General features: G+C 37.8%; 1 protein-coding gene across 1 annotated transcript in view; it reads right to left on the bottom strand.

The window, feature by feature from the left end:
- Positions 1–3,175: 3,175 nt before the first annotated feature.
- The window catches only part of LOC117092223 (guanylate-binding protein 7), a 46,673-nt gene continuing 36,852 nt past the window's right edge, over positions 3,176–12,996 (bottom strand). Inside the window, exons 9-11 of the mRNA XM_033225513.1 lie at positions 12,698–12,800; positions 5,465–5,658; positions 3,176–4,613 (exon numbers count right to left, since the gene is read on the bottom strand). Coding sequence (XP_033081404.1) covers positions 4,395–4,613; positions 5,465–5,658; positions 12,698–12,800 — 516 coding nt within the window. The 3' untranslated portion in view covers positions 3,176–4,394. The remainder of the gene's footprint in view (positions 4,614–5,464; positions 5,659–12,697; positions 12,801–12,996) is intronic.

The following is a 12,996-nucleotide window of genomic DNA, read 5'->3' on the forward strand; positions in this document are numbered from 1 at the left end:
GAGGGTTTGTCATGATTTCTCAACCAGGAACTTCCCATTTTATTATTGGGAAAGATCTTGGAGACTGCTTGCAATACTAAGTTTTAAAAACCCCTTCATTGGGTCATTTAAAATAGTGCTATTTATCTCATGTTTGTGGGCCAGTTTGAGAAGCATGTGGATGAGAAAGCCTCATATAATATTTTCTTCGGTCCAATTACCTTGAATATTAGCTTGAGCACTGTTTAGTGCCCTGAGGGAATATCCATGTCTTACATACTTTTGAATTATCAGCACCTAACCCAGGTCCTGACACTTAACGTTTAATAAATAATAAATAATGTATTGCACACTTGATATAGACACAGTGATAACTTCTTTATAAAAATCAGACCATTTTATTCCTATTTTGTATTTGTTTATTTTTTAGAGACAAGTTCTTTCTGTGTTGTCCAAGCTGGAGTGCAATGACATAATCATAGTTCACTCTAATCTCAAACTTCTGGGCTTAAGTTATCCTTTTGCCTCAGCCTTCTTGATAGGGGGGACTACCAATGAGACATCATACCAGCTTGTGTATGTGTGTGTGTGTGTGTGCACGTGTGTGTGTGGGGGGGGTAGATATGAAGTCTCACTATGTTGTAAGGCTGATCTCCAACTCCTGGTCTCAAGTGATTGTCCTGCCTTGCCCTCCCAAAGTGCTGGGATTACAGGTTTGAATCACGGCACCCATTCCCCCTTGCATTCTAGAATAATTTCACGACAATGTTACCAAGAAATTTAACAACTTGTTAATATTACAGAGCTACCAAGTAAGATTTGAACCCAAGTCTTCCTCTAAAACCCATACTATCAACCACTTCACTAAAATACCTCTGTGTTTGGTGAGTGAACAACAATAACGTTTCTTATTTATCAATTTCTTTCTAGGCCAGATTATTTACATATATTATTTAAACAACACAATTCTGCTTCAAAATATGGGGTGTTTGTTATTCCCTTTGTCCAAGGAGGAAAAAGAGAAAGAGATTAAAAAGTAATGTTTAACTAAAGCCATTGAGCAACTTCAAACTAGCAAGACGTTACGTGAGATTCTAACTTGAAAAATCAATTTAATTAATATCACATTATATCTCTGTTCCACGCTGTCTCTAAAAGAAAGAGAAAAAAAAATAGTGAGAGAAGCGAGTAGGATCGTGTGTGTGTGTGAATATTGGTGACATTGAAAGTGAAAGTAGAACAGGGTTATTTCAAAATAGAAGTAATTCTAGGAAATCAGCTGCTTTTTCTCTTCTCAACAATAAAATCTATTGTTTATGTCAGGGAACCATAAAATAGCTCCAGGAACAACTGAATCTTTGTGAATTATGTATAGTTTAAGGTAAATAAAGATGAATACTTGTTTATTAGCTAGAGGAGCCCATTTTTTTCTAAGTTTCCCTTCCTTCACTATGCTGAACATTGTAATTGCCCTGTGAGCCAAAGGCAGTGACTTCATTCCGGGGTGATTATTGTAGGTGAGAAGCTTGAGGAAACAGGAACCATGTGCTGTCCAGTTCCTCAGAGAGGACAGAGTAAATTCAGACAAGTGTGCATGTTCTTTCTAATTCAGTGACTCCCTTCTGCACTAGTTTTTAAAATTGTGTCCTTTATTTTGAGAGCTCTAGAAATTGGGAATACAGTGAGGATATGGTAAATTGGGGCCATATTAGAGGGTAGCTTATGTACTTAGCTCACGCCTGAGCTTATGTGGTGGGTTTTGTGCTTGGAAATAAAGATAAGTTGATGAAGAAGACCTAGCATCTGAGATCAAAGGTAGTAGACAAGGGTAAACAGGCATTTTCAATGTTACAATTATATAACATCTTCAATGGTAGGAGTGACAAGATGGTGCCATGGCAAAACCAAGAAGGGCATCTCATCCATCCTTGGAAAGTTAGGAAGTAGGACACTTTAAGGATGAGCAGAGGCCGAGAAATAACAGATATAGGGTGAGGAAGCAGGGTTTTAAGAAATCTTTGCCCCTTTTGCAAAGGCCCTCAGTCAAAAGAATATGCCCAGCTTATGGACTTATAAGGAGTTTATTTGAGTTCATCCAAGTACTGAGAACTAGAAAGCCAAAACAAATTCCTAAAATGTTGAGTTGAAAAAAAAATTTCCTTCTACTTCATCGTCTTTATAAATGTGGGACGGCATTTAGAGACCATTCCAAGAAACATCCCAGGGGACATTGTATCTGAAAATATACTTTGGAATAAACTTTGAAATCTTTATTGAAAAGTCATAATAAAAACGAAATTAGGATGCATGTCTTGTGCCCTTTTTAGTTCCTTGTTCTGATGAGACGGCTTTTCCTGTTGAGCTGACTTATGCTATTTCTAGTGGTATTAATCACTTCTTCCTATCACGGGAACTCCCCCATCCAATCATTATTATTTTCTTTTTGGTTTTAATAATTGTTTTTATCCATGTTTGAATACATATCCTTAATACATTCATATAAAATATTAAAGGCACAGAAGATCACAAAGTATGATTTTTTTTTGGTGGATTAGCATATAAAAAGTACTTTCGGCTCCCTGAGAGGCTGGATGGAGGTGGAGGCTATGTGCTCGCAGTGTTGGTAGAGGTGCTACAATAGAATGTAATTTACTATGGTGCTGAGGTTACCCTGGTTAATGATTCCTGCATGAAGAGGACAAATGTATAGAAAGCCTCAAGAGAGAGGGACAAAACCATATTGCCAAAAGAGTGAGAGACTTCTGGAGTGCACAGATCAGAGGAGTTTTTCTCACTTTGTGATGCTTTGGAGGAAAGAACAAGAGATTTTCATAAGAATTTGCAATCACTGCTTGGCCTCCCCAAATCTTGAAAAAATTAGATCAAAGATCAAATCCATGCTGCGGCAGCAATTCTTTATAACTAAATGGAGCTCCCTATATGGAATGCAAGAAAAGAAGACTTTATAAGTAGTATAAAATCCTTTAATATATAATTTTTTCAACTAAGTATATTACATTTGTGTTCATCTTGACAATATTATCTTTGTTTCGCTTTTGATATGTCTGACAACCCAGTTTAAGAGTGATTATTCCAGTCCTTGATAAGAGAGTCTATGTAGTGGATTTGGAGTTATGAAATACAAGTTGAGGTCATAACTTGGCAACCTAACGGATGATCTTGGGCAAATAGATTAATCTTCCTATCTTCCTTTTATTATCCATAAACTGAAGATAACATTTGTCCTTCAAGGTTATAGTAAGAACTAAATGAAATCTCTATTTGTTAACCTAAAGTACTCAACAAAGACAATAAATATAACATTAATGCAATCAACTTTTATTAAAAAAATAAAGGCACAGAAGAATATATGATGTGAAATGAGTTATCTTCTCATTTCTCACCTCAAACATTCAGGTTCATCCCTGCTGTGACCATGTATACTAGATTATTTTCTATTTTTCCAGAAGGAGATAAGAATATATGCACACATTTATTAGTTTCTAAATTCAGTGGTAGTAATTATACATGTTTCCTGCATCATTTTTTTTTTTTTTTTTTACTTATGATACATCTTGGAGACTCCTCATATTAGTTCAAATAGAGCTTCTCTCTTCATTTTAGTGGCTGTAGAATATCCCTTTACAAGTATTTCCCAAGATTTCCCTTATTGGTACCTGAAAGAGGGACTTTCACGTTTTTTTCAGTCCTTTGGCATTACAACAATGCCACAACATAAATACTATTATATATAAAATTTTTGATTTGAGTAAATCAATCTATATGATAGACTTCTAAATGTGGAAATGCTAGATCAAAGGTATGTGCACTTAAATATTTCATATATGATTCCAACAGTTCACACTCTTACTAGCAAATACGAGACACTGGCAATATCCTCAAACCCTTGCCAGCTCAGTGCCCTGTCAAACTGTTCTTTCATGCCCATGATAAATTGAAGCAAGAACCTCATAGTTTTTCTTTGCACAACTTTTATTGTCAGTAAAATTAAACATTTTTATCATATTTTTGCCTGTTTAAAATATGTGGTGTTACTCTCTTCTCACTGATTTACAAGAGCTAATTATAACTTAAATTATCTCTGTGACTATAACATTAATTGAAAATAATTTCTTCATCTTACCATTTGTCTTTTTGCTTTACTTAAATCTTTTCTAGGATAATTTTATCTCCTAACTTGTTCCCCATTTCTATTAATTATTACTTCAGTCAAAATTAAGTTTGTTTTTATGAACTTCAGGCCATAATATTCTTTGAAATTTGCTTTTTAATTTTAAACTTTTCTTAAATGAAACTGCAATAACACATATACTTTTAAAATGAGCAACAGTGTTACACCATTTTAACAAAATAAACCTCATTTCATAATTTTCTTACCAGGATTTCTCAGCCTGTTACATAAATGAGCTAAGAATTTTCATGCCTAAATCAACTAACTTAGCAGCCCCAGGTAGCACTGCAATAAACATATTGCCAGCCACATCAAGAATCTGTGAAAACACTGAGGGCTCTTCATTTTCAGCTGCTTCAATCTCTTCTTTCAGTCGATTAATCTCTTCATTTAACGAATCAAATATCTCTTTGAATCCTTCAGTAAGTGGTTCTTCTAGGACCTATAAAAGTAAAAGAGCCTACTTTTGAAAATTCTCAATTTTTAAGAGTCAGAGTTTTGTATTTAACAATTTCATTAAACACATGTCCATTTCTCTAACATCTTAGAAACTCTTTGATGGGTTTGTCTGACATTTCAGATGACTGGACCTGAATAGTGGGAGTATCCATGATTTACACCTTTGTGACATTTCCTCAGTACCATCTCACTGGAGGTAGGGAGGAATTTTGTTCCAGCACAATGAATGCCCTTCAAGAGGGGATGCAGGTTTAATTCTAATTGATTCCCCTTTTCACCAATGTAGCAAGGCCATGCTCATCTAGCAAATAATGGGGACTGCTGACCCTGTATAAAACACAGGTTGTCAAGTTCCAGGTTGGGACAAGGAATATATTTTACTCTAGTTGTATAGGATGAGTCAGGCAGATACAGAAACAAATGGAGCAATTTGAGATCATTCAGTATCATTTCATATTAAGCCAAATCTGATACTTTCATCCAGATGGATCTATTTTGGGTCCTTTTGATGGTTGTGCCAAGAATCCTGAGGGCTGGTGGACTAAGGTCCTAATTAATTGGGGCACAGTGAGACCATCCTATAATCACGACAAACAGCAGCCCAGCACCCTGGGGGATGTCATGTGTACTCTCCAAAGTCTAACATGACAGAAAGTGCTGGAGTCTTGTAAACTTACAGACTTCAGTAGAATTCACATGTATTTGAAATTTAAGCAAAATATATACCTTTTGTGTTTCCTTCTGGAATCTTGACTGAGCTTAAAATTTTGGCCCTTCCCTATCTGAGGAACTGGTATTGTGCCTCAAGCACTGCCAAGCTTCATCCAGACTCACCTTCAGCTTATGATTCAGCATCTTTCTCAGCTCTTTCATATAGTTTTCCCTTTCCCTCTCCATCTTCTTCTTAAGTTGGGCTATGTTTTCCTGGAAGCTTCTCTCTTGAGCCTCCATCATTTGCTGCTGTTCCTTCTGTTTTTGTCTTAGCAGCTCCTGTTCCTTCTCAGCTGCTTCCTTCTTAGCCTGCTTAGCTGTTCCACAGAGGTTTTACAGAGGGAAGAAAATAACAGTCAGGTGGAAGAACCATGATGGCTAAGTAGATGGAGTCAGGAAGAGCTTCTCCCACTGAGAGAACAGACCATAGAGAAGACTGACAAACTCCAAGCAGGACTTCAGAAGGAAGGCATTGAGAGTGGATGAAGGAAGGATGCAGACCCAAGGCTGAAGGGAGAGGAAGCTGGGAACCTTGCACAGGTGAGGTAAATTGGTGTGAAGTGGCCCACTCTCACCAGGGACCTCTAGAATCCTAGCTTTAAGAGACCCCACAACTCCCATAGATGTTTGAGCTGGCAAAGACAGCTGCTTGGAGAGTTGGTAGGGACAGGACTCTGGCCCGTGTGGAGCCTAGATATTTGGCACAGGAATGGCTGCAGTGGAGCACAACCAGGAACTCCCATCCTCCAAGGCTTGCCATGCCCAAATATGTGGCTTTGGCTTTTGCCAACTATTGGTCCTGGATAGAACTGGGCTATCTTGCCTGTGGGATGGGTCCAGTATGATCTGAGCATCTCCAAGTCTGCTAGCCTCTCTCATGGTCCCTGCCTAACTGCATCCACTTAAAGTGCAATGTCAGATGCCAAACCGAAGCACTTTCCAGCAGCCATCACCATATCTTCTTTGTTGACATACCCTACCTAACCATCATAGAGCTTCAGCAGATGGGCTCACACCAGTGTGCACTCAATGCACCCTTTCCCCAGTGTTTTGCTGGCACACAGCCGCTTGCAGCCTCTCACCACCACTTTGCAGGTACACACACCTGTGCAGACCCTGTCAATGTGCCACCACCAATGCACGTGCACAGAACCTGCAGCACGACTGCCCTGCTGCTGCTGCTGCTCACCCATGACCTTGGACCCCGCTGCCACTGCTCTGAGAAAGTACTTTTGCCAGCACTCCTCATTGGCGTGTTGTTGCCAGTTAACCAGGAACAAGTTGCCCCCTGCAGCACAGCAGTTTCTTAACCTAGAGGGGCCAGAGAACAAAGCCATGGGCCTGGTCCCAGCCTACTAAGGTTCAAGCCCCCAGCCCAGGAGTGCTGATCTGAGCCTTGGCCCCTTGAAATCATCCAGAAAAAAAACAACCTGGTCAAAAGAACCCAACTTATACCAGTTGAATCTTCAAGAGAATAAAATAATATAAAAGCCAAAAACCTATAATAGAAACAGGCACTTCAAAGACTAAAGGAATATCAGCCCACACAGATGAGAAAGAAACAGTGAAAGAACTCTGGTCTTTTACCTCCAAATGAGTCCACTAGCTCCTCAGCAATAGTTCTTAATCAAACTGAAATGGCTTAAATAGTAGACATGGAATTCGGAATCTGGGTAGCAATGAAGATTATCGATATTCAGGAGACAGTTGAGATACAGTCCAAGGAATTGAAGGAATTCAGTAAAATGACTCAAGAGCTAAAAGTTGAAATAGCCATTTTAAAAAAGAGCCAAACTGATTTGATAGAGCTGAAAAACATGCTACAAGAATTTCATAATAGAATCAGAGTATTAAATGTAGAATAGACCAAGATAAAAAAAAATCTCTGGCCCGGAGCGGTGGCTCAAGCCCGTAATCCCAGCACTTTGGGAGGCCGAGACGGGCAGATCACGAGGTCAGGAGATCAAGACCATCCTGGCTAACACGGTGAAACTCCGTCTCTACTAAAAAAATACAAAACATTAGCTGGGCGAGGTGGCGGGCGCCTGTAGTCCCAGCTACTCGGGAGGCTGAGGCAGGAGAATGGCGTAAACCCGGGAGGCGGAGCTTGCAGTGAGCTGAGATCCGACCATTGCACTCCAGCTGGGCGACAGAGCGAGACTCCATCTCAAAAAAAAAAAAAAATCTCAGAGCTCGAAAATGCATTTTTCAAATCAACTTAATCAAACAAAAATAAAGAATAAAAAAGAATAAACAAAATCTCAGAGAAATATAATATTGATATTATGTAAAGAGATCAAACCTATGACTCATTGGCACCCATGAAAGAGAGGGAAAGATAGCAAGCAATTTGGAAAACATATGTGAGGATAATGCCCATGAAAATTTCCCCAATCTCACTAGAGAGGTTGACATTCAAGTTCAGGAAATCAGAGAAGCCCTGTGAAATCCTATACAAGATGACCATCCCCAACACATGTGAGATGGTCATCAGATTTTCCAAGGTCAGCACAAAAAAAAAAAAAATTAAAGGTAGCCTGAGAAAAGGGGCAGGTCTTCTACAAAGAGAATCCCATCAAGCTAACAGTGGAACTTTCAGAAGATACCCTACAAGCCAGAAGAGACTGGGGACCTATATTCAGCATTTTTACAGAAAAAAATTCCAAGGAAGAATTTCATATCCAGCCAAACTAAGGTTCATAAGAAAAAAAAATCCTTTTTAGACAAGCAAATGCTAAGGGAATTTGTTACCACCAGACCTGCCTTACACAAGCTGCTGAAAAGAGCATTAAACATGAAAATGAAAGACCATTATCGGCCACGACAAAAGCACACTTCAGTACATGGATCATTGACACTATAGAACAACAACAAAATCAAGTGTGGATCAAATCCACACATATCAATATTAACTTTGAATGTAAAAGGGCTAACCACCCCAGTTAAAAGGCACAGAGTGGCAAGTTGCATAAAGGAATAAGACCCAACTGTCTTCTATGTTCAAGAGACCAATCTCACATGCAATTACACCAATAGGCTCAAAGAAAAGGGATGAAGAAAAATCTATCAAGCAAATGGAAAACAAAAAGAGCAGAGGTTGCTATTCTTATTTCAGACAAAACAGACTCCAAACCAATAATGACCAAAAAGGATAAAGATGGGCGTTACATAATTGTAAAAGTTTCAATTCAACAAGAAGACTTAATTATACTAAATATGTAGGCACCAAATATTAGAGAATCCTAGATTCATAAAACAAGTTCAAAGAGACCTATGAAGAGACTTAGATAACCACACAATAATAGTTGGAGTCTTCAACACTTCACTGACAATATTAGACAGATCATTTAGGCAAAAAACTAACAAAGATATCCAGGACCTAACTTGACACTTGACCAAATGGACCTAACAGACATCTACAAAACACTCCGCCCAACAATAACAGAATATACATTCATCTCATCTGCACATGGCACATACTCTAAAATTGACCCCTTGCTCTGCCATAAAGCAATTCTTAACAAATTTAAAAAAATACCCAAATCATACCAATGCTCTCAGACCACAATGCAGTAAAAATAGAAATCAATACAAAGAATATCTCTCAAAGCCATATATAATTACATGAAAATTAGACAATATGCTTCTGAATGATTTTGGGGTAAACAGTGAATTTAAGGCAGAAATAAATTTTTTGAAATTAATGAAAACAAAGATACAACTGCCAGAATCTTTGAGACACCACTACAGCAGTGTTAAGAGGAATGTTAATAGCACTAAACAACTACAGCAGAAAGTTAGAAATATCTCAAATTAACAATCTAACATTACACCTCGAGGAGCTAGAAAAACAAAAGTGAACCAAGCACAAAGCTAGCAGAAGACAAGAAATAACCAAAATCAGACTTGAAGTGAACAAAATGGAGACAAGAAAAACCATACAAAAGATCAAGGAAAACAATGGTTCTCTGGAAGAATAAATAAGATGGATATACTTCTAGTTAGACTAATAAAGAACAAAACAAGAGAAGATCCAAATAAACACAATAAAAAAATGACAAAAGGGACATTGCTACCAACTCCACAGAAATACAAAAAATCCCCAGAGACGATTATGAACACCACTATGCACACTAACCAACACTAACCAAGAAACCTAGAAGAAATGGATAAATTCCTGGAAACATACAACCTCCCAAAAGTGAACCAGGAGGAAATTGAAACCTGGAATAGTCTAATAACAAGTTCCAAAATTGAGTCAGTATTAAAAAGCCTACCAAGCAGAAAAAGTACTAGACCAGACAGATTCATAGTCAATTCCACCAGACATAGAAAGAAGAGCTGGTCCCAATTCTACTAAACTATTCCAAAAAATGGGGAGGGGGGAATCTTTCCTAATACATTCTATGAGGCCAGCATCATTCTGATTTTAAAAACCTGGCAGAGACACAACAAAAAAAGAAAAATGCAGAACAATATTCCTGATGAACATGGATGAAAAAATCTTCAACAAAATACTAGCAAACCAAATCCAGCAGCACATTAAAAAGCAAATCCACCACTGTCAATTAGGCTTTATTCCTGGAATGCAAGGTTGATTCAGCATACGCTAATCAATAAATTGATTCCTCACACAAACAGGACTCAGAACAAAAATCACATGATCATCTCAGTGGTCACAGAAAAGGCTTTTGATAAAATTCAATATTTCATGTTAAAATATCTCAACAAACTGGGCCTCAAAGGAACATACCTCAAAATAATAAGAGCCATCTATGAAAAACCCACAGCCAACATCATACTGAATGTGAAAAAGTTGGAAATATTTCACTAGAGAACCAAAAAAGGACAAGGATGCCCACTCTCACAACTCCTATTCAACATGGTACTGGAAGTCCTAATCAGAGAAATCAGGCAAAGGGGAAAAAAAAAGTTATCCAATAGGAAGAGAGGAAGTCAAACTATCTCTTTTCGTAGACAATATAATTCTATACTTAGAAAACTCCATACTTTCTGCCCAAAGGCTCCTCCATCTGATAAACTTCAGCAATGTTTCAGGATAAAAGAACCAATGTACAAAAATCAGTAGCATTTCTCCACACCAATAATGTCCAAGTTGAAAGTCAAACCAAGAACACAATCCTATTCACAATAGCTATTGTGAATAACCAAGAATAAAATACCTAGATTTAATCAGGCAGGTGAAACATCTCTACAAAGAGAATTATAAAACACTGCTTAAAGAAATCTGAGACTGCACAAACAAATGGAAAAACATTCCATGCATATGGATAGGAAGAATCAATGCTGTTAAAATAGTCATACTGCCCAAAGTGATTTACATATTCAATGCTATTCCTATCAAACTATCCATGACTTTTTAAAAAATAGAATTAGTAAAAACTATTCTAACATCCACGTGGAACAACAACAACAACAAAAAAAACCGAGTAGCCAAGGCACTCATAACCAAAAAGAACAAAGCCAGAGACATCACACGACCTGACTTTAAACTATATTACAAGACTACAATAACCAAAATAGCATGGTGCTGGTCAAAAAACAAAACAAAACAAAACAGACACATAAACAAATGGAAAAGGAAAGCAGAAATAATGGAAAAGGAAAGCAGAAATAATACCACACACCTACAACTATGTGATCTTTGGTAAAGCTATGTGATCTTTGGTAAAGCTAACAAAAAAAGCAATGGAGAAAGCTATGTGATCTTTGGTAAAGCTAACAAAAAAAGCAATGGAGAAAGAATGCCCTACTCAATAAATGGTGCTGGGTTAACTGGCGAGCCATATGCAGAAGATTGAAACTGGACCCCGTCTTCTCACTATATACAAAAATCAACTCGACATGAGTTAAAGATGTAAATGTAAAATTTAAAACTATAAAACCCCCAAAAGAAAACCTAGGAAATACCATTCTGTACATAGGCACTGGCAAAGATTTCATGATGAAAACCTCAAAAGCCACAGCAACCAAACAAAAAATTAACAAGTGGGACCTAATTCAACTAAAGAGCTCATGCACAACAAAGGAAACTATCAACAGAGTAAACAGACAGCCTACAGAATGGGAGAAAATATCTGCAAACTGTGCATCCGACAAAAATCTAATATCCAAAATCTATAAGGAAGTTAAAGAAATTGAGAAAAAAGCAAACAACCCCATTAGAAAACAGGCAATGGACATTAACAGACATTTATCCAAAGAAGACATACACATGGCCAGCAAGCATATGAAAAAATGCTCAACATCATAAATCATTAGAAAAATGCAAATAGAAACCACATGAGATATAATCTCATACCAGTCAGAAGGGCTGTTATTAAAAAGTCAAAAAATAACAGATGCTGGCATGGTTGCCAAGAAAAGGGAATTCTTATACACTGCTGGTGGGATTGTAAATTAGTTCAGCTGCTATGGAAAGCAGTTTGGAGAGTTCTCAAAGAACTTAAAACAAAACTATCATTTGACCCAGCAATCCCATTACTAGGTATATACCCAAAGGAAAATAAATCATTCTACCATAAAGACACATGCATGCGCATGTTCATCACTACACTATTTGCAATAGCAAAGATGTGGAATCAACCTAAATGTTCATCAGTAGTGGACTGGATAATGAAAATGTTGTACATATATGCCTTAGAATACTACACAGCCATAAAATGAATGAAATCATGTTCTTTGCGGCACTGTGGATGCAGCTGGAGGTCAATACCCTAAGAGAATTAATGCAGGACTAGAAAACCAAATACCACATGTTCTTACTTATGAGTGGGAACTAAATATTGAGTACACACGGACACAAAGAGCCCAATAGACACCAGGACCTACTTGTGGAGGATGGGAAGAGGGTGAAGATTGGAAAACTACCTATTGGGTACTGTGCTCATTACCTGGGTGGTGAAATAATCTGTACAACAAATCCCCATGACACACAATTTACCCATGTAACAAACCTACTTGTTTACCCTCTGGACCTAAAATAAAAGTTGGAAAGAAAAAAAAAAAAAATGGAAGTAACAGTCTTGTCCGAGTTCTATTCTCCTGAGTTCAGAGGCCAAACTGACTTTGTAAAAAGCACCAAGGTGGGGAATTGAGAATCTCTGAATTCTCCCACTAGCCATGTCAGCAAGAGCATGTTTAAGAATGTTGTGGGAAGAAACTGAGTGGCTGAATGTTCAATCCCAACTCGCCTTGTTATTTTCAGTTTTAGCAGAGCATGTGTTCCTATGACAAAAAAGCTCCTGGTAGAAGGAAAATCCTTTTTTTCTGAACATCAAGAGGGTATTGCAAGAACCTACCCATTTGCCTGAAAGCTGAGCCCTGTCCCTGTACCTGCTATGGCCTTCTCTCCAGCAGTGAGGGCTTTGTCTGACTGCAGGATGGATTCCTCTATAATCACCTGTGACTGCAGGAAGCTCTGGAGGACCTCGTTTGCCTGAAGAATCAAGAAGGAGCAAAGACCTGTCAGGCAGCAGAAATCTTGTCTTGTGATAAGGAAATTATTGTTCAACAAAGCCACAAATCTAACCTTGTAAACTTCACATTATTCTTAAGATTCCACAGTGGTTTCTTTCTTTCCACAGCCACAACAAAACGTCCAAGCTCTTTGTTGAAACATGAAAACCCTGTGC

This window comes from Trachypithecus francoisi, unplaced genomic scaffold (genome assembly GCF_009764315.1).
Source record: "Trachypithecus francoisi isolate TF-2019V2 unplaced genomic scaffold, Tfra_2.0 Lachesis_group12, whole genome shotgun sequence".
Classification (NCBI taxonomy): domain Eukaryota; kingdom Metazoa; phylum Chordata; class Mammalia; order Primates; family Cercopithecidae; genus Trachypithecus; species Trachypithecus francoisi.